Source organism: Vanessa cardui, chromosome 23, assembly GCF_905220365.1.
Source record: "Vanessa cardui chromosome 23, ilVanCard2.1, whole genome shotgun sequence".
NCBI classification, from domain to species: domain Eukaryota; kingdom Metazoa; phylum Arthropoda; class Insecta; order Lepidoptera; family Nymphalidae; genus Vanessa; species Vanessa cardui.
In genome coordinates this window covers 1,874,341-1,897,555 of record NC_061145.1, presented here as the reverse complement: position 1 = coordinate 1,897,555, position 23,215 = coordinate 1,874,341, and the positions used below count along the sequence as shown (strand labels likewise).

At 33.6% G+C, this 23,215-nt stretch overlaps 1 protein-coding gene across 1 annotated transcript in view; it reads right to left on the bottom strand.

The window, feature by feature from the left end:
• LOC124539924 (octopamine receptor beta-3R-like) overlaps positions 1–23,215 on the bottom strand; it is a 73,671-nt gene that overhangs the window by 5,394 nt on the left and 45,062 nt on the right. Inside the window, exon 2 of the mRNA XM_047117303.1 lies at positions 4,952–6,052. Within this exon, the coding sequence (XP_046973259.1) occupies positions 4,952–5,795 (844 nt within the window). The 5' untranslated portion in view covers positions 5,796–6,052. The remainder of the gene's footprint in view (positions 1–4,951; positions 6,053–23,215) is intronic.

The window sequence follows — 23,215 nt, the reverse complement described above, 5'->3', positions numbered from 1 at the left end:
TATATCCTATTTTAAGTAAATTTAATTTGACAATCGTTTTTGTTCTATTTGAATCCAACCGTTTTTCTATTCCACTAGTTAGGGTGTTGAGCGAGACCGTTTGAGAAGTTACTACACTCGCATCATAAATCTCATCGAACAGTAATATTAAGCATCGTTATGTCTACTAACTACAGTTCCACGGTAGATAACATCTTAGTTCCCAAGGTTGATAGCGCATAAATTGCTGATATGGGAAATTATGAAAGCATGAAATAAAAAATGTTTATTTAAGACACTACATAATTATAGTATATATAGCTGAGATAGCCCGCCCAGTGGGAGCTGAAATGGCCCAGTGCTCGGAGGTGAAGGAAAACATCGTGAGGAAACCTGCATGTGTCTAATTTCATCGAAATTCTGCCACTTGTGTATTCCACCAACCTGCATTGCAACAGCGTGGTGGAATATGTTCCAAAAGGAGCCAAGGTGAGGTCAGGAGTAAGGAGAGGATCCTTAATGGGAGAGGAGACCTTAGCCCAGCAGTCGGAAATTTAAAGGCTGTTACTGTACTAAGTAACATAATTACGAAAATGAATTTAAAAATACTAAAATAAAGAAAATATAACGTAATCTACAAAAAAAAGAAACAACAAAAAATAAAAAAAAATAATGATGGTTATCGTGTCCTAAATAGGTGTACTATTCAGATTCTAAGTTTGGATAAAAAAATCCAATGCTGATTTTCAATTATTAATATCAATGTCTCAAAGCATTGTTGACTGCTAACTATTAATTGCTATTCATTCGCCTTCTCATGATGTAAAACGATAGCATATATCTGGTTTCAAATATATCCATTTGTATGAAATTTGTAGATACATTCGAATTGGTTGCATTGTTTTGAATTCCATGGACAACTAATCAACGCTAAACTAGACTGGTACTACTGGTACTTTTGCCAACATTTATAAGCTACGATCCAAGGGATCGATGCTACGTTTCCTATGACAATACGTAATCGATTTTGTCCTAATTCGATTATTCCTCATAAAAATAAACTGCCTCCTAATCGAAACTGAAAAACAAATTTACTTATTCATATCGATATGACATGATTTCGATTATTTTCCGATCTGCTTTTAAAGAACCGCAACTGGATGCTTGCATTTGTCTCAGTAGAACGGCAACGTTTCGATTCGACTAGGTTACCATAAACTGACAATTTGTTATTAGAATCGGGGTCCGGATTAAATGTTATCTGTATAGTATATACCACAACATGGCGTATTATATGTAAAGCCGAGATGGCCCAGTGGTTAGAAGGCGTGTGTCTCAACCGATGATTTTGGGTTCAAACCCAGGCAAGCACCACAATATATATGTGCTTAATTTGTGTTTATAATTCATCTCGTGCTCGGCGATGAAGGAAAACATCGTGAGGAAACCTGCATGTGTCTAATTTCATATAAATTCTGCCACATGTGTATTCCACCAACCCGCATTGAAACAGCGTGGTGGAATATGTTCCAAGCCCTCTCCTTGATGGGAGAGGAAGCCATTAGCCCAACAGTGGGATATTTATAGGCTGTTACTTTGTTATATGAATCACGATTAATTGAATTTGAATCAAAATCAAAAAAATCAAAATCAAAATAAACTTTATTCAAGTAGGCTTTTATAAGCACTTTTGAATCGTCATTTTACAATTAAGTGAAGCTACCACCGGTAGGCTACAATCGGAAAGTAGATTCTACCGAGAAGAACCGGCAAGAAACTCAGTAGTTACTCTTTTTTAACATTTAAAAAATACAACGTCATGTTAATTAAATACAATTATTTCAATTAATGTATCCTGCTTGGAAGTCAACAGGTATTAATTAACTCCACGCTTTTTTATCATCTACAAAATCTTGCATCGAATAATATGCTTTTTCTACCAATGTATTTTTTACAAACGATTTGAATTTACTAAACGGCAAAGTTAAAAATTTCTGCGGAATTTTATTATAGAAACGGATACCTTGCCCCAAGAAGGATTTATTGACTTTGCGGAGTCGGAAACTTGGCGTTATAAGCTTATCCTTACTTCTAGTGCATATACAATGATTATCACTGATTTTATCAAAGTGATCAATGCTACTGTGAATATACATGACATTGTTGTAAATATATTGCGACGCAACAGTAAGTATTCCTACTCTGTTAAAAACATCCCGAAGAGAGTCTCTAGCTCCAAGATTATAAATAAACCGAATTGCTCTCTTTTGTAAAATAAAGACAGATTCAATATCTGCAGCGTTACCCCAAAGTAATATGCCATATGACATAATACTGTGAAAATAACCAAAATAAACTAAACGAGCGGTATCAATATCAGTTAGTTGTCTAACTTTTCTAACCGCGTATGTTGCGGAGCTGAGTCTTCCTGTTAGGGATGATAAATGAGAAGTCCACTGAAGTCTGGAATCCAATTCTATTCCTAAAAACACCGTAGTATCAGTTACTTCAAGACGGTCACCATTTAAAGATATATTATAATTTTGCTTGCTAACATTAGGTAGGGTAAAAACTACACATTTTGTTTTTTGAGCATTCAAAACTAAATTATTTACTGTAAACCAATTGTGTATCTGTGATAATGCACCGTTCACATCGTCATAGTCATTTTTTTTCCTGTCAACCTTAAAAATCAGCGAAGTATCGTCAGCAAGCAACACTATATCACAAATACCCTTAACATAGAAAGGAAGATCATTTATATATACTAGGAATAGAAAGGGACCCAAAATTGAACCTTGTGGAACTCCCATTTTTAACGTAGATCCAAAAGACTTTATTCCATTAATGAAAACTTGCTGGATTCTTTGACTTAAATATGAAGCGATAGCAATAAGCGATATAGATGCTTTCGATAGAATTGGTGTGAATTTATGGACTCGAGGAGGAAAGGTAAACTAATGAAACCTAGCTTCTGATTTCGCGAAGTTAATACATCCTTCCTGGGCACGGTATTCGGTTTGAACTCTCGATATTATTTCGTATTATACGCTTAATGTAATCGGAATCGTATCGAGAGACTACTGGTCATAACTTTGTTTTTGGACATCCCCTGCCCGCCGCAACGACCCCCCCCCCCCCCCGGTGCCAGTTGTACTCGCCGCGTCACCCCGACGTTGGCCAGAGCAAGTTGCGCGGAGCCTGCCCCCGTGCAAAGTTTGATCAGACGAATCCTGCACGTCTTTGATTGCAAAGACTCCTGCAGGATTCCCAGATTGACTGCCCACAACCGGGAATACTAGTGCGCACGGACCCAACTACCGCTCGCGGGTGCCTAGCTGGGCCTCCCAATAATAAGATTCCACACTTATACAAAAAACCAAAAAAAGGTACATTACTGAAATCTTGTCGGTTCTCCTCGGTAAAATTTATTTTTCGAACCCGTTGTAGATTTAAGTTTAATTCAACAATGTAGCAAGACGTTTCAAAAGTTATAAACCTACTTGAATAAGGAATATTTTGATTTGATTTTAAAAGAGATTCTGGCAAGACTGTGATTCAATTAGCTGTCAAGCTATGAGAGTGACTCATAAAAAATACAGTACAAACGTGGAGCTCCAAAAAATTGTAAAGAGAAACGGTTTGGTCGCTTTTGTCTCAAAAACTGACGACGACGACGATCTGGGATTTATACCGTTGTTATCTTTAGCACAGGCTTATGGCTCACTCGTTTACAGACCCATTAGTGCATACTCTTTTGTGTGCTAGTGTCTGATCCTAAGAGTTTCTTATTTTTCTCAGATGTAAAATTTTGTGTGGTGTTTTTTGTTACTTACAAATATTTAATTTAATATTATTTAGTGTAGTTGAGTACTGATAATAACATAAACAAAGTTTGTGTCTTTATTGACTTGCTGGGATGGCCTAGAGAACGCGTGCATGTAATTTGAAGATTGTTAGTTCAAAGTCAGGCAAGCACCACTGGCTTTACATGTACGTAATTGATATCTAACTTCAATGAAATTCTTTACCAACAAATATAAGAGCAGCTTGGTGGATTTACCCCCAAATCTACTACTGAAAATGAGAGGCAAAGCCCAGCTGTGGGACACTTACAGGCTTTTTCTTATTAAGGTATTATTACGGTATTCCTATAGCAGCTCTTTTAGACTACACAAATTATAAAATAAAATATGTGTGAAAGGGTACGTACAATAAATTAAATCTATAGACATATATACATTTAAATGCCAGTGATAAATACGTATCTCTTTAGATTTCAAACAACTATGTAACTATACACTGACAAATATCAAAGAGATATTTATCTCATATTAAAATGTCAGGGATTTATTTTCGTCACGGCTTCAACTGTTATCTTTATTTATAATCTCTCATTACTTACTGAATGTGTGTTACTGTAACAGCAGCTCTGTTAGTTTTCCGTTCTGTCGAAATGTTGAAATGAAGATAAATTTTATAAAAGCTGTTTCAGGTTTTTAATTTTTGCTAATGGACTTAATATTTTTTTTGCGAGCATTGTGAATTTTACAAACCTTATTGGTTTAAAAGTGGTTTTGTTTAGACAGATCTCTTGGTGCTTTGTGCAAACCTGTCTGAGTAGGTACCGTACTCTCAACAGATATTCTACTGTTAGATTTTTTATTGTTCAGTTCCGGCTTCAAAAGTGAGCGGCTAGTGTAACTATCGGTACAAGAACATACTGAGGACTCAGCTCATAAAAAGTTGGTAATGCATTGGCAATGTAATTAATTTTTAATATATCTTGCAGCGCAAACTCTATGGGCGGTGGTGATCACTTACCATTAAGTAGCCTATTTACTGGTGCAACAAACAACATTATAATAAAAAGGTTGCTTGTAATTTTCTGTATTACTTTATTTGTATCTCAATTTTAAATAAGTGTTTTTTTTTTTAATTTCTTAAGTAATATTGACGATCAATTATTTACCTTGAGAATTCAGCTCTGTTGCTGCTTTTGCTAATTCTCTATTTGCCACTGCTGATGTACAGCTTGGCCTCCATCCAGGAGGTGGCTGTCCGCTAGATGACCTCTTGTTGGATCCTCCAGAACAATATCCAGAAGAAGCCGTATCACAACTTATATTGACTGATTTTCTCGGACTGGCTTCCTTGCTTGGACAAATGTCACCCAAGGCCATCACAACTTCTCCTCCAAACTCCGTTTCCTCTGGACCGACCTCCGTAAAGGTGCTGTAGTTCGGACTTATATCTGAAGGTCTTCTATCAGGGTGTAGATAATGAGAATGATGTGCACTGTGTGACGTATGTTTCATATGGACAGAATTGAGCAAAATATTTGATGAAGTCCTCGTGAGCGCTTCTCTTTGCCTTATAGCTTCTCTAAAAATCTTACAATACATCGATATCATGACAACGCTTGGTATCCAGAACGATACACTCGACGATATTAAGGCGTAGACCATATTCGTTTTGAACATGCATACATCTGGATGCGCCTTTCGTAATTGACGATGCTGTTCTGTTGTGTACCATCCCATGAATATGGGAACAAAGCTTATGAATGCTGGCCAAAGCCAGACATTTGCGAGCATAAAACAGACTGTTCTATGTGTCATAGTCACCGGATATTCCAACGGTCGAACTATTGCGTAATATCTGTCAACGGATATGCAACATAAGTGTAGGATGGAGGCGCTGGAGAAATACACGTCGAGGGAATTGAAGATATCACAGACGAGAGGCCCAAAGAGCCAAGTGTCAGTTAGTTCAGCACTAGCGTTGAAAGTCATGGCGCACAGAGCGACCAGCATATCAGCAACTGCGAGACTGACGACGTAGTAGTTAGTGATAACTCGAAGCTTGCGGTGACGGTGGACAGATATGATTACGAGAGCATTCCCAAGAAGTGCCCCGAGGATGATTGTGATAAAGACGAGCCCCTTGAGAATGAGGGAAATTGTGTGCCAGGTTTCGGGCGCGGCAGGCGGCAGCGTTGAGTGGAGCTCATGGAGTAACGCTGGCTCCGTGCCGCGCCCGCGTGCGTCTACCTCCCCTCGAAGAGCGCCATCTGTGGACAATAGAGAAAATTAATTACATTGAAATTATTATACTTTTTTGTAAATTGGCAAGGTGGGTAAATGATGGTAAGGAGTCAACACCACTAAAATAATTTGTCAATAAAATATCAACTATCCTTTATATTATCAATGCGCCATGGACTTTGGAACTAGGTTGCTCTTTCATCCTCAAATCACCCTTCAAATTGGTACAACAGTACTATACAATAAGTATTGCTGTAAAGGGTTCGAATATCATGTAATGAGAGGTTGGGTATACAATACCCTACCCTATCATCAAGTGAGTTTTTATACAACCCTAAATAATACAAAATTAATTTAAAAAGTTACGTAATATTTTCATAAGTGTAAATAAACATTATACGGACGTCTAGAGTTTCATAAAACGGTAAATAATAAGATACTTATAAAATAACTCACAAAGGAAACTCAAATTTCATGTAGAGCAAGTTTTAATGAGGGTCTCCGGGGGAATGTAGACACTCATCAAAATGGTCTTGGGTTTATGCATAAGAAAAATTATAACGACACAGCCTTAGAGCTTCTTAATTTAGTATCATTTTTAATTTGTCCTCATATTACCAGCAGCTTTAATTTAAATTGAATCAGATTTTTATTTAAATATGCATATGTACAATGTAAAAATAAATGAGTTTCTAAGTAATGATTTTTCATTCGGAAATTAATCTTCGTAATTAATTGCTTAACTTTATTGATACAGAAAGTAAATTGAACTATAAATAATGTATCACCTAATACTTTGTTTTTTTTTTTCAGAAGTGTATTTAAAATGAAACAAAATCCACGTGAAAATAATATACATATTTTAAGCTCTTGGACAAAATTATTTCTATTAATTATAACTTATGTTTGTCCACACGTTCATTATAAAGACATTATGCTAGACTCGCTTGAAGCCTATGTTAGGCTTATGGTAATGACGTAATTATGTTTTGTTTACCTTTTCAACCTTTTTTATAAAGCTCTAAATATACAAAGAAGTTATTGTGTATTAGATAAATATGTAATACTCGTTCAAAAGATAATTGTTCGATTATTTTTAATTTGTTTGTTATAAAAATATTTGCAGTAAGGAACTTGGCTTTACAAAATCAGAATATAATGAAACAAAAGAATTCACGTAAATTGTTAAACTTTTCTGGTCCTTCGAGCCGGATTTGCATATTTTTTTCACCTACATACACAAAGCTACCCAAGCGCAAACCGTTAGTGAATTGGTTACTTTTACAACTTATTTCTATGGTATTTTCACCTACAATGCTCCCAAAAAGCTCACTATTCGACCGCAAAGCTTTCAACAACTTTGAGAGCTTTTAATCCTGATAAAGTGCTGCGAGTTTTCAGTCTGGAGTTTTACTTATTTTACGCCAATAGTCAAGTTTCGAGTACGGCAGCGAAAAGATAAACTGTTATGCTGAAATGTGAAAATTTTTGGAAGTTTTATCTTTTGATCGGATGAAAAGTATTTGAAATTATGATCTGCCTCGATGCGGGCGGGGGCTTTGTTCAAAAATGTATATACATTGTAAGATACCGTACCTGTAACTGTGTTTGTAAAAATTTTTTATAAATATAATATATGAATTAGAAAATTAGACAACATCACATACTTTACTCTGATCCCAATGTAAGTAGCTGAAGCACTTGTGTTATGGAAAATCAGAAGTAACGACGGTACCACCAATACTCAGACCCAAGACAACATAGAAAACTAATGGTAATCTACATCGACTCGGCCGGGAATCGAACCCGGGACCTCAGAGTGGCGTACCCATGAAAACCGGTGTACACACCACTCGACCATGGAGGTCGTCAAAATTTAATGACAGAGCCTAAATGGCCCAGTGGTTAGAACGCGTATATCTTAACCGATCATTTAGGGTTCAAACCCAGGCAAGCACCATTCAATATTCATTCGCTGAATTTGTGTTTATAATTCATCTCGTGTTCGGCGGTGAAGGAAAACATCGTGGGGAAACCTGTCCGTGACTAATTTCATAGAAATTCTGCCATATGTGTATTTCACCAACCCGCATTGGAACAGTGGTGGAATATGTTCCAAACCCTTCACAAATGGAGAGGAGGCTTAAGAGGCTTAAGAGGAGTTGGAGGTATTATAGATAAACTCACTTTTGCATTTATAATATCAGTTAAGATAAAATAAAGTTTGAAGTGAAATGTTAAATTTAATATTGGTGTACTATTTCGGTTAACTGGGGTAAGTGGCAATCTCTGTAATGCTTTTCGTAGTCGCAGCGCAAATAGTCAGTCGAACTTTTATTAGATAGGTATTAAATGTAATTTTTGACATTATTTTAATGAGTTATTACATAAACAGTATGAAAAATATTATTTGAAATACTAAAATATTTTTTACAATTAACTTTAACACATACATATTTTTTCACAATTTCGACTTTAATTAATAAATTTATTGATAAATTTGTGTCACATGTTATTTCAATCTAATAAAGAAAATCTTTGTAAAAAGTTATAAAAGGGCGAGACAGATCTTTTATCATTGGAAAATTCTCAAACGAAGTATAAGTAGCGAATGTCGTTATTGTCAATACTCGTGCCAATCAACAAGGAATGTTGCCAATACTTTACCAACCGTAATATCTAAAACGTATTGGATGGTATCAAGCTCAGTCATTACGACAAATATTCCTTTGTCTAAAAGAGAATTAATAGTAACCCGTAAATGTTCGACAAACAGCGCCTGATAAAAATAAAGGCAAATTTACCACTGTATTCGAAGGGCGATTGGACGCTTGTCCATAAAAGATATAGGGCATAATCCATGGCTGTTAATGATGCTATTGTTGTTAATACCTATTGTGTATCGCATTAACTAGTTTACTATTGTTGTAATGTTTTGAATATACCTTTGATATTATCTTTTGTTGGCCTGATTTCGACGATTTATTGTGTGTATTTAAGTACATAATTATATAAGCAGCTGGATATATATCATATGTCGTAGAATCAAGTACGACTACCAAATGCAAATCGTCAAATTGAAATGATTTTAGATAGGTTATAATTCTGATTTACTTGATAATAATTATTCCACTTATAATATTTTCAAAGGTACCCATTCTTTGATAACCTACTTGAAATTTATGACTTTTGAATTTCGTCTGCTATGATATGAATATAAAAGTTAGTTGATACTTTCTTTAATTGAAATGCGCATTTATTGTCAACAATATTTTTAGCATTCGAGCACTGATCGGTATAATTGTAAGTGCCTAGTTCAGTTTGCAACGCACTTAGTCCTGGTGATAGGGATTTCTTCGAAATGCTTTTGAAATACTGCGGAACGAATAAAACCTTATGGAGCTCGTACGTAAATATCCCGAGAACAACTCGTAGAACCCTAAAATAACGATAATAAGGTATAGTAGTTTTGACTGGACATTCTGATCAAATAACTAAGTACTGCGTGGGATGTAGTCATGAATAACAAGTTGATACAAAAGGAGTCACTCTAAAAAAGTCTGAATTTATGAGCATGGATTATTTTGGTCATGCTGCCAATTCTGAAGGAAGCCTAGCTATCAACATTAAAAAAAGAGTAACTACTGAGTTTCCTGCTGGTTTTTCTCGGTAGAATCTACTTTCCGAAACGGTGGTAGCTTCACTTAATTGTAAAATAACGATTCAAAAGTGCTTGTAAAAGCCTACTAAAGTTTATTTTGATTTGATTTGATTTGAAAACATACGAGTATAATATATCAATGTCAGGATATAATAAAAAGTACACAAGTGTGCATAAAATCACTAGTCTTTATTATTGATCTCAAAATCCAATCGGATACCAAAATCAAATCGACGAAGGAAACTTCAGGTGTAGGACTTAACATGTTTAACGTGGCAACTTGAACTGTACCAACTTGCAAACTCGTAAGTCCTATTAAGAGTCGTGAGGTATCTAATAGATAGATAGTATTTGATTACTGGTCATACCCAGTAATACTTAATTTGATTGAAAGTAAATAGGCAGACTGGAAAATAGGTCTATTGGTAATAAGTGATCATCACCCAAAAGGTACTGCCATACATTTTACATTAACAGCCTGTCCATTTCCCAGTGCTGGGCTAAAGCCTCTTCTTTTGAGGAGAAGGTTTGGATCATTCCACTACGCTGCTCTAATGGTTGGTGGATATACATGAGGCAGAGTTTCGTAGGAATTAGTTACATGGAGGTTTCCTCACGACATTTTCCTTCACCGCCGTGTACGAGATGATTATAAACACAATTTAAGCACATGAAAATTAAGTGGTCAATCAAGGTGCACGCGTTCTTACCACTGGACCACCTCGAACAGAAATATAATAATAATAATAATGTTTTCTTGCATTACTTATGATTTTGGCATGGAAACTAAGACGATACGTCCCTTGTATCTCTTAATACACTGGCTCACTCATCTTTCAAACTGGAACACATCGATCCTTAGTGTTGATTTTGGCGGAAGACTATGTGATGAGTAGCAATCTACTTCCCTACTACCAAGTATATACTGAGATGTATACTAAGTTAGAAGTTGGGTGTGAAGACATCTCGGACTCTCTCTAGTGAATAACAATTTTTTCCATGACATTTAAACCTTCCAACTTTTTGATTAACGTAGAGTACTTGAGGAAATCGATTACATGCCTTGAATTAATAATTAACCACTATCCAAAGCTATGTTATACTCGTATAACACAAATTATTAATAATGATCGGTTTCAATAATACGTTTTATCTATATTAATATTATAAATGTCAAATGAACTATGTCTGTCTGTCTGCCGCTCTTTCACGACGAAACCGCTGAACCGAATTTGATGAAATTTGGTATGAAGCAACCTTGAACTTCAAGAAAGGATATAGACTTTTTGTCTGACACATGACAACCAGCATCCTAAAACACGGGCGACTACTAGTAATCAACGTATTTCAAATTGAAATACCACTTACTGATTAATCACCAAATCTCAATAAATACAATCACCACCTTTAAGGCGGTTTTTTATGGTATAAGCTGGTAGACGAGCATATGGACCTGATGATAAGTGGTCACCATCACCCATAGACAAATGCATTTGTAAGAAATATAAACTATTCTTTACATCGTCAATGTGCCACCAACCTTGGGAACTAAGATGTTATGTTACTTGTGTCTGTAGCTATACTGGCTCACTCACCCTTCAAACCGGAACACAACAATACTGAGTACTGTTGTTTGGGGGTAGAATAACTGATGAGTGGTAACTACCCAGAAGGGCATGCACAAAGCCCTACCACAATATTTTTTTGTATATTATGGTATATTTGGGTTGGAAGTTTATTTTATGAATTTCACACAGGTAAAGCCACAGGTTCAGATAATATTACAATATCGCACTTCGGTGTAATATTGATTTAAATTTACGGCTTCTAATTAGCCAATTGCAATTATGAAACTTGAAACGCTGGGTGCAATGTTGCATAATGAAAAACCAGTATCGAATATAAGCAATATATTTTATTTATTAATATTTCGAAAATAAAATATTATAGAAAACATGTGTCATATTAATTTTCCGTAGGGATTGTGTTTTATATTTTTTCAAATATCGAATGAGGGTCAAATAGTTTCTCGATTCTTGTATAAGATAACATTGATTGACGTTGAGATACGTATTTGGTACATAGAAATTGTATTGGAGATTTTGAACGGACTATATGATGTTATCTAAATCACTTGTGTCATGGAAAATCACATCAAGACAACATAGAAAACTAATGAACTTATTCTTTATCGATTCGGCCGGGAATCGAACCCGGGACCTTGGAATGGCATGAATGACCCATGAATAACGGTGTAATTATATTGAAACACAGAGGTCACTGAAGTTCGTTTAATGAGCAGAACTGATTTCATTTCGTTTGTGTGTCACGGTAGCATGCGAAAGCGATCCCGCGGCGCCCGCCTAAAAGAGATCTGGGAAAACTCTGCATCCAGGGTCCAACCGACTCACATACTCCTCACTTCCACAAGCACCCATATTCAGTAAAGCAGTATATTACATACAAATATAATTCAGACTAGGGAGCCTGAAATAAGCTCCAAAACCATCTCCTCTAAGGGTGGGGAGACCTTAGCCCAGCAGTGGAACATTTCAAGTCTGGTACTTTAATTTTATTTTACACACACATATATATAAACAAAATAGTCATAAATATACCCTACGTCCTTTCTTGAAGTTCAAATTTGCTTCGCACTAAATTTTATCAAATTCAGTTCATTGTTTTGGTCGTGAAAGAGCGACAGATCAACAGAGTTTAATGATATTAATATAAATTATGTCTCTTAAAAAACTACTCACCACTATCACGATTTCTCAATATAAATTATATTAATAAATAAAAAATAAGTTCTACGTATTGAAACAATGGGTTGTTCAACGAATTATTAGTGTTACAGAAATTTGCCTTTGTTTCGTTTAAATATTTAAGTAATTTGTATCAACATAAATTCATTGATGAATGGATAAACGTTTAATTGGTATAATTGTAAAGTTACGGAATGAACAATTATATTGAATCGCTTTACATTTCGAATTTACCGTTGAACCTGTATTAATGACGAATTTTCTTTTGTTATATTGTTTTAAATTAAATACAATATGAATTTGTTTTATTACTATCATAGAGTGATATACTTAGAAAATTTTAACTATAAATTTAGTAAAGGGTTATAATTGGTTAAACAATGCTCTCTCTTGTTTTTCCGAATTTTAAATTAATTATGACAAAGAGAGATAGAGTGTGTATTAATTAACAAAGTTTATGAATAAAACCTATAATTTTAACAAATATTTTTATTTTTTTTCTTTTTTTTTTATTGTATAGGTTGGCGGACGAGCATATTGGCCACCTGATGGTAAAGTAAAGTTGCATATTATTTGAAAGATACGTACAATATTAACTCATATAGAACATGTAACCATATTGTCCTTGAGAGTTAACTTTAAACACTCTACATTTAGTCCCACAAATTCATTAAATCTATATTGGCTCATAACGTATGCGTATCGACTTTGTTACAATTGTTCGAAACGGCGTAGCGCTGCTACGAATATTGTAGCAGGGATTGGCTACGAATTAACGTAGCGCTACGCCATTGAACAACTATTAAACACATCTATTTTAACTGAAGTTTAAATAGTCCAAAATTAGTTTTGTGAGCTCATTTTGTGTATTTTATGTTAGTCTGAAGTGTATTTATCTAGTATAACCAGAATTAAGCTAAATTAGGTAAATTTTTGCAGTGAATTATCACAGGCTAATAAAGATCGTAATTAATAGTAATTAATTAGTAAAATAATCAGAACTAATTGCGGCACTAGTCTGTTAATTATATATGCTTGTAGCGTTTATAATATCGAAATAATTTTGTATACATTATGTCCAGGAAAACACGGTTTACTATATTTCAACTATATTTTATTTATTAAAACGGCATGATAACATCCCACTATCAATGTTGAACTAATTAATTTATATTTACACAAATATTTAATTAATATAAAACGAGGTTAAAAAATATTGAAGCTGAGATGGCCCAGTGGTTAGAACGCGTGCATCTTAACCGATGATTGCGGGTTCAAACCCAGACAAGCACCACTATATATATATATGTGCACTATATATATGCATGTGTCTAATTTCATCGAAATTCGGCCACGTGTGCATTCCACCAACCAGCATTGGAACAGCGTGGTGGAATATGTTCCAAACCCTCTCCTTATTGGAAGAGGAGGCCTTATCTCAGCAGTGGGAAATGTACAGGCTGCTACTTTACTTTAATTTAGGAGGTTAGAAATTATGTGAAACACTCTCTTTTTTTAAAAATCAACGTGAATTGGAAATACAAATATATTTAAAATAAAACATACCGTAATTAAGAGAGTCGAGATTATCCAGGTGGCAGAAGACGATTCTGATGATGACTGATGATTCTAAGTTCATTTCGTGAATGGAGGTAATGGCAGACATCATAATTAAACCTGCGAATAGCGGTAGAGAGTCTGTCACCTGACCACAGCCTGCAATGAAGCAGCGAGTAGGTTTTCTTATGTTACAGTTGACAAACGAGCACGAGATTCACCTGAAAGAAAGTACTGCCAAGAATATCTGCAACACCAGTGTGCTTGCATGTGGTAGAGTAAGTATAGGAAACTTTTTGCTCAAAAATATAGCAATATTTCACCCATTAGACGACCTCCTTGGTCGAGTGGTGTGTACACCGGTTTTCATGGGTACGCCATTCCGCGTTCCCGGGTTCGATTCCCGGCCGAGTCGATGTCGATGTATGTTGTCTTGGGTGTGGATGTTTGTGGTACCGTCGTTACTTCTGATATTCCATAACACAAGTGCTTCAGCTACTTACATTGGGATCAGAGTAATGTATGTGATGTTGTCTCATATTTATTATTATTATTTATTATTTATTATTAGTACTTTTTTAGAATCTTTCTACAGCGCTATGATAGTATGACAATATTGACGTACAAGTTACAAAAATAGCTTAAATCGTGTTCAATATTATTATTACAGCAAGGAAAGCTTTGTTTGAACTCGCACCCCTACTTCTATTCCATATGATAATTATGAATATAGGACTTTTTTTATATAATTTACATACATTATGTAACTTTTTTGATTGTACCAGTTGCTATTGAATTGAATAAAAATATTTCACTTCTAAGAGCGTTTTGCACTATGATTGAATTACAAACAATTTATAGATAATTTTTTTTGTGACCCAATGCAATGCAATGTGATAAAGCAAAGCCAGTAAGAAGCCGAAGAGCCGTGCAAGCCTATGGATGCTACGTCTACCTCATTGAGCTTGTAGAAATATCACCAGAGATGGCTTTATATCAGTACATAATACGACATATGTACATATATCAGCTTGGCTATAAAATATCTGGCGAATGAACCTGTTTTATAATCTTGATATTTAATGGGACTAGACGAAAATGTACAATAGCCTGTAAGTTTTATACAGCTGGGCAAAGATTCCTTCTCACCTCGAGGACAAAGTGTTTTCAACACGCTGCTCCGACACATGTAAATTTCTTCACAATCTTTTTCTTCATAGCTAGTTCATGAAAAATTTGTGGTGCTTATGCATTTCGGCTCAATATGCCCAATACTCATCTGGGCTCAATAAAAAATATTTTAAAACATACTAGATTGTGCTAAACTTTTTGTTGTGTTAAACTATTTGCTTTGGTAATAGTCTAAGATTTTTAGATATCCGCTCTGCATAAAATCCTTCTACGTGATTTTTATGTAGAGCGGACCGATTTTTGGTGCTAAAATTCCTGGACTATAATGTTTTAAGCTTATGGGTATTTCATTCGCTATTGAATATTTTTGTATACTATTTACGATAAATAATAAATAATTAAATAAATGTTTGATTAAAATGGTTTTTATTCTATCTTTTTAACTTTTAAGTGCAGATTAATAAGGTTACATTATACCAAACAGCTTTGAACATTTGTAGTATTTAAGTGATTAATTATAATTAAAGTAATTAATGATAATGGTGATATCTAAGAGCTTTAAGTTTTCGAGACTTCAGTATGGATTGTGTAATTATATTAAAATCCCATATAGATCTTTGTAAGTAATTTATTATAATTTCTACTTGAGTTTATAGTAATAATTGAATTAATAATTTTGTTAATATCGCTAAGATTATTGATTAATTACTCACTCAAAGGGAGAACGTTATAGACCGGGAGATGACGACACAAAATATAACGTCATTTGTACCAGTATGGCGGCTCTTGAGGGGTCTAATTACGGAAAGGCAAAAAGGAAAATGATGGTCATAGCGCTCGCACCGGCCCAATCGCGTCGGACGCTTCGGATAAATAACGAGTGTCGAACGATTTGTTCTACAAAAATGCTTGTGTTTTTAGATAGTCGATACTTGGTGGTAGGGCTTTGTGCAAGTCTGCCTGGGTAGGTAGCAACCACTCATCAGATATTCTACCGCTAAACAACAGTACGCAGTATTGTTGTGTTCCGGTTTTAAGAATGAGTGAGCCAGTGTAACTACAGGCACAAGGGACATAGCATCTTAGTTCCCAAGGTTGATGGCGCATTGACGATGTAAGGAATAGTTAATATTTCTTACAGTGTCATTGTCTATGGTTGATGGTGACCACTTACCATCAGATGGCCCGTATGCTCGTCCGCCAACCTATTCCATAAAAAAAGTAGGCGGTAGCGTAATGCCATACTTCTCGGGTGAGACTTACAGCCCGCCATATCGACACAAATACATTAATTTAAATGAAATTCCCTCATCTCCGAATATTTAGATGAACGATGTTTATATATATGTATTTTGGAGTGTAATACCACCTTGATCAAGATCATACAATAACGTTGAACTTGCATGCTACTCGTGACCTTGGAATTGTTTGATCGTTTATGATCATTGAGGCGGCAGATATTAACAGACTAAATACACAATATGTAATCACTAATATAATAATTATTCAGCCGTGAGAAAATAAATCAATCGCAACGAATAAATTCTGTGTGTGTTATTTACGTTAACGTTTAAGTTACTTTTCGAGACTTTACGTTTTAAAAGTAATTGAAAAACAGTTTTAATGAATAATTTTTTTTTTTTAAATTTTAAACCACATGTAATTAGAGTACTTAGCTAATAGTCACATTTAACAACAGTCATATTAATTTTTTTTACTCATATATTTTTATAAGCTTATTTTGTAATATTTCTTTTGCACCAATAAATTATTATTATTAATTTTAATTATATAATTAAGATTTAAGTGAAGGAATGACTTTGTTTGTTATTATAAGAAATAGCCTGTAAATTCATGAGTGTTGTTGTCAAAAGTCCAAAGTGGGCTGATTTACACAAATGGAAGATTTAAATGAATTATTTAATTTACTTACACTTTCGAAGCCTCCTAATTAATTTAAATAAATTATTGCAAGTTAATTTAATCAGAATATTGTAACTTTTATTACGATAGCGCGTTATGCAACAGATCGGCCGGCGATCGTGGCACCGTGCAAAGTGCGAGTTACTTAGTGACCTTCCACGGTGCCAAATCAATATGTTTTATATTTATTGCATTTACAATCGATGAATGATTTTATTAAAATTTAATTTGTTATTTGTGTAAGAAAATTGATAAGTAATTTAATTGTATATAAATTCATTTATATACATACGTATATCATTTTCATAAATTCCTTTTGAGTTGTAACGAAAGTATTAGCTTAGTATTTTAGAATAAAAAATAAAAAAAATAATTATAATTGTATTTGAATATATTTTTGAGCATTTGATAATTATTCCGACATACTGATATGATGATGACGTCATTGCCGAATTCAGCCACGCTGTTCAAAGTTCAAAAAAAATTCAAAAAAAAAAAAAAACGATAATTGTATTATGTGTACATTATTTAATGCGCCATGTACTTCAGGTACGTGATTGAATGAGGATCAATGCTGTATTACTTTAAATTGCTTCGTAAATAAGGTATTTTTCTTGTGAAAAATAAAGGATAGAAACACATTCATCTACCCGGAATTTTAAAACCTTTTAAAGGTGTCCTGTAAGCGCAAAAAATGTATTTATTTACGACATCACGTTTAGAAATAAGTTCTTCAGAATTACAAGAAATACAATACTGCAGTTGAGTCTAGCATGAGATGTGTCTAGATTTTTACGTTGCATGGAAGAAAATTGAACAAGTCACAAGATCATTAACCTACGAAGTATTTTCCAATTGAAATGCAAGCCCATACGCCACTGAGCTAGATCAAAAGATAAAAGTCATGAAATATTCATGCAACACCTTAGAAGATTCCGTAGTGATGGAAATATGACTATGTCAAGTTGAAGTCAGGATCGAATGATTAATATGATAAGGTTTTAACTAGCGGAACGTCCAGACTTTGTATGGGTACAGTACATATCTAACTCTCCACATACCCTTTTTTTTATCTATCGTTTAAACACTTTACAAAAATACACATATCAAAACAATAATAGCAACAAAAAGCTACAGAGGTTTCAGCCCGTGCTATCGTAGTCTACATAATATACATAACAATTATTAATAATGGTCATTTATAATATTCTTTTTATATAATTTACTACCACTTACTATATCTGATACAAAAAGTAAAATATTTTAATGCTTATACTACCTTATATACGAATAAATTTTTATTCCAAAGTATTTAATATAATGTTTCAATTTAGTTTTAATATTTTGATTTGTAATACCTTTTTACTAAGCCCAAGTAACTGTTATAAAAAAAAACTGTTCCAAATTTCAGCCTTCTTGACTAAATAGTTGTTGGTTGATTGGCCAGGAAAGGTTTTAAAAGTATTGGTAACAGTTTCATTGCTTTCAACTTCCATGAATTCCCTGGGGGTAAGATTGCTAGCTATACTTGGTTACTATTACTAATTATAGTATTTTCCACTGTCCTTATTAACTGTCAACCGCGTACAAGAAGACTAAATAGAAACGACATAAAACTTGAACAGAATTACAAGTGCATTTATTTAACTGTGGTCTATTGACAATTGACTAACAAAATATTCTGGAAGTGAAATAAAAATTATTGTTCGATTTTTAATTGGTTGAAACAATAAATTCATTTGATCAACCTTTCTAAATCAAAGAAAGACTTATACACTATTTTTTTATGTTATAGGGGGCACACGAGCAGAAGGTTCACCTGATGGAAAGCGATCACCACCGCCCATGGATATCTGCAACACCGGGGGGCTTGCAGGTGCGTTGCCGGCCTTTAAGGAAGGAGTACGCTCTTTTTTTGAAGGCAATAAAATATATTCAATTAACAAATTCAAATATTAATATACTTATATTTTTTAAACACTTTTGGTAACTGAATGTAATCAGTCAATCCTTAGTCGCAATAACAATTTTGTATCAAAACGATTCCAATGCGCACACTCATGCAGCCCATTGAAGCAACGGAGTTTGTACGCTTTTAACCCACAATTTTGATGTAAGTTGAAAATTAGCAAACCTTCGATATATTTTGTGAGATACGGCTGAACCTGAGGTTTCTTATTTATAATTTCATATAATATATAAAAGCAATCGAAGCCTTAGTATTGTAAACAGTTATTAAATATAGAGTTCTATTTAATTGTTATAAAGTACATATAATTGTTTCGAATATATATCAACGAGATCAAATCGTTATGAAGTCTATATAGATTAGTAAAAGCATCACAAAGCTTAAGACTATATATCAACGATATCACTATACTTATTATATACATATGTTATATACATTGGATATAATAGTATATAAAACTAATGAGTATTAGTTTATCCATACATATTGTATACTATGTTATAACGGTAATGACACAGGTAATATCTTATTTATTTAAACGAATCATCTACGGAATGCCTAATGACTTTGCTCCAAGAGGCACATTAAATACATATGGCACACTTACAGAAATTTATTTCTATAAGTGTATCTTGAATTTAAACATATCAAAGTTTAGCTAAACTTGTATCTCTAAACGATTTTCTATTAAGATTCTTGGCTGTAACTTTGTCGTTCAGAAATATTATGTACGATTTTGTTGATTTTATTATTACATCAATAAACCCATCATAAGAACAATATTAATTTTATAGCTATACTAAATTCCAAAAGAACTAATAAATACTTAGTTTCCGACTATGCTAAGTTAATATATCATTCTTAGGGCAGAGTATTCTTTTGTATGATAAGATTACACAGCTATTTAATGTTGGCCTATTAAGAAACTAAAGCTCACATTTACATAAAAAACATTAATAAATACAGCATACTATTCAATAAAATGAATATATTAAACAAGAAATGAAAAAGATAAAAAGCGTGGAATTAGTATTTGTTGTTTCTAGACAGGATATAGAAAAAAACAATCGTTCTCGTGAACAAGACATTCGTAGACAATGTCGAAATATCGAGCTCCACCGAACAAAAATAAAAAAACATGGTATATAGCCCGAAATTAATAACTTTAATAAAAAATAATGTTGTTCGCTATATATACGCTGTATATTAAATGGTGGAAAAGAGTAACCACTTTTTCAGCGGTTTTTCTTAGTAGTATCGAATTTCCGAATCGGTAGTAGCTTTACATTTAATTCAACCCATACACATAGCGACTCAAAAGCCTATTGAATAAATGACCTGACGTGATTTGGTTTAATTTGGCTTGATATAATATCAATCAACATTAACCTTCGTGTTTTTCTTCAATTTCTGAAAATGACCTTAGTAACTCAAACAAATGAAACCAATAAACGAAAACGATAAAGACTAAATATGATAAATTATAGTTGATGTTACGAATCGAAATATGTATGACGAGTAAACGGTAAACGGAACGTTGCGTTTCATTAAGATTTCTACTAAGAGGTTTTCGAATCAGAGGTTTTAATCTCGACTTAGGACACGTATAGAGATGCCTTGTATTTGACGAAGTGTAATTTTAGAGGTGGGGGTACATAACGCTCAACCAATCAGCGCGCGAGATGCATTCCGTTCTACGCCAGTTCACAATTTGACCGTTTCCTATCAATATATTACAATATAGCGAAAAATAATGCGTTAAATTGCAATCATATGTTACGGTTTACAATATTTTAATAGTTCACAATCTGACGAGACAGATTGTAATCTAACGAATTTTATAATCTTACGGTGACATATACATTAATCTTCTTCTGTAAACTCTTGGTGGAGTGGTCTTGGTCTTTGTTGTTTTGGCTGATGATTCCTCAGGATGCTACTCTATCTTTCACCACCATGCCATCTCATACTAGTACTATAATAACTTACAATGAGACTATACCTAGTACAATTATGTTATACTTCGCCCATCGCAGATATGACTTGGCCAGACCATTTCCTTGAACTATACGGCGTTTTTAGGTATTATCGTTTGTTCTGAGACGTGGCTGAAGACTTTTAAAATATGCGCTTGAAATGAAGTTGATAGTGGCTGTTATTTTTTGCATAGTGGGGAAACTTTATTTTCAGGAGTTTTTTGGTTTTTCAATATACCTTTTTTTACCTGCTCTTTGTACTCCTGGGATAAGTAAACTTATATAAATTATATGTTAATAACTTAAAAGGGACTTAAAGTGAATATGATGTTCCAAGATGAAAATTGAATAAATATAGGAGTAGTACTTTCGACTACGATAGCTATTCTCATAATAGACTACACAGTAAATATTACATCACAGATGTGGTGCAAACACGAGCAGTTACGGTATATAAACAATATTAAAAAAAATCGACTCTTGTACTAGAAATAGTTTTTGTCCATCGCTTCGCCTGCGTTTTAGGAGTTGGTCAGGCTTAAAAAAGTGGCCTAAGCTCTTCATCGTTCACTAAAATTTTGATAACCCTTGCTTTTTACTCGTAAATATTTCGTAGTCGTTAAATTAGCTCGAAGTTTTATAGAGCTAAATATTCCTATAGGCAACGCTTTCTAAATCAAAGCGAGGCGAGGGAAACCGGAAGGTCATTGACCTTTTCGGTATTCTTATCATAATACTCGCCTTTGTTAATTACTTTATATTAGTTCGAAAAGGAGTTATCTTTTATGCGTAATAAATACTTTTTTTAATTTTTTTTGTATTAATCGAGATGTATTTTATAACATTATAATTATGTAATTATATACACATACATAGATTAAATAGTTGTATATGTATTTGTCGGGCTAGCAAACAAAATATCCTGTAAAAAACACATTTTCAAAAGTTAGCAATCTAATTATATAACAAAACATAATATATACTATCGTGTTTGTATTTTAAGTTTAAATTCATATATTTATCAACCGACTTCAAAAAGGAGGAGGTTATCAATTCGTCTGTATTTTTTTTATGTTTGTTACCTCAAAACTTTTCACTGGGTCGGTCTCGTTTCACTGGGACACCGTCTCCAAATAAAAAATAACTATAACTACGTTATATAAACGTAAATCGACTTTTAATTAGTCTAATATTATTCATTTCATTTTACTTAGGAGGACTATAAAAATATGCTGAATAGACAATTATTTTTATTACTTTTTATAGCATATTTATTTGTTTTAAAATAGTGTTTTGTTTGAAGTCGATTTTTCTTTTTGTTAAAATTTTCATTTATAAGGTCTAAATTCAACATGAAATGTTATATTAGAGTCTAAATGTATATACAAGATATATTATAGCAAAAATGATTTTTGTTGTAATTCCAAGAAAACGTAAATCAATAGTAGTTGACGTGTTTTAAAGTGCGCTCTTAACACAAAAGTTTTACCAGAAACACTTAAAAATTTGAATCCACCAAACATTACAAGAATCCCAATTCAAAATAACACTTTTTTTTTTTAATAAAAACTGTTATAAGTTGCGCCCGACACATTCATCTAGAATATTTAATATTGTGTTACGAAAAGTCAAATAAAATTTCTCTTCATTACTACATTTTTGAGCATAACAGTACTTCCAAGCTGTCGTGCTTATTTCCTTTCTAATTCCTTCCCCGCTGAGGTTGTAAAGCTTTGGAGCTTACTCTCCATTGACGCAAGAAAAGCAATCACTAAAAAGTCATTTAAGTACAAGGTTAAACGAAAGCTGCAACTTACATAACAATCTCGGTGTACGTTATTTCTCTCTTTCAATTTTCTCTTTAGAGAGTCCAGTTTTTTGTTCTCCTTTGTAATTAAAAAATATGTGTTTAGTTTTGGAGAATTGGACTTTGTATAGAGTGTATGAACTGACTGATGATCATGAACTAAGACCCGAAAAACCTTTGATGTTTGAACCTTCGAATTGTGAGGAAACCTGCATGAGCTAGAAGAAGTTCTAACTCATGCAGGCATGCAATTTAGCTCACTAGAACATCGTGATGGAATAAGATCTTAACTTATTGCACTAGTGGCAAGAAACTCTAGAGCATCAGAGTAAATATTTTTTTCTTATTGTTGATCTTCGTATATTAAAATTATAATTCTAATATACGATCATCAGTATTA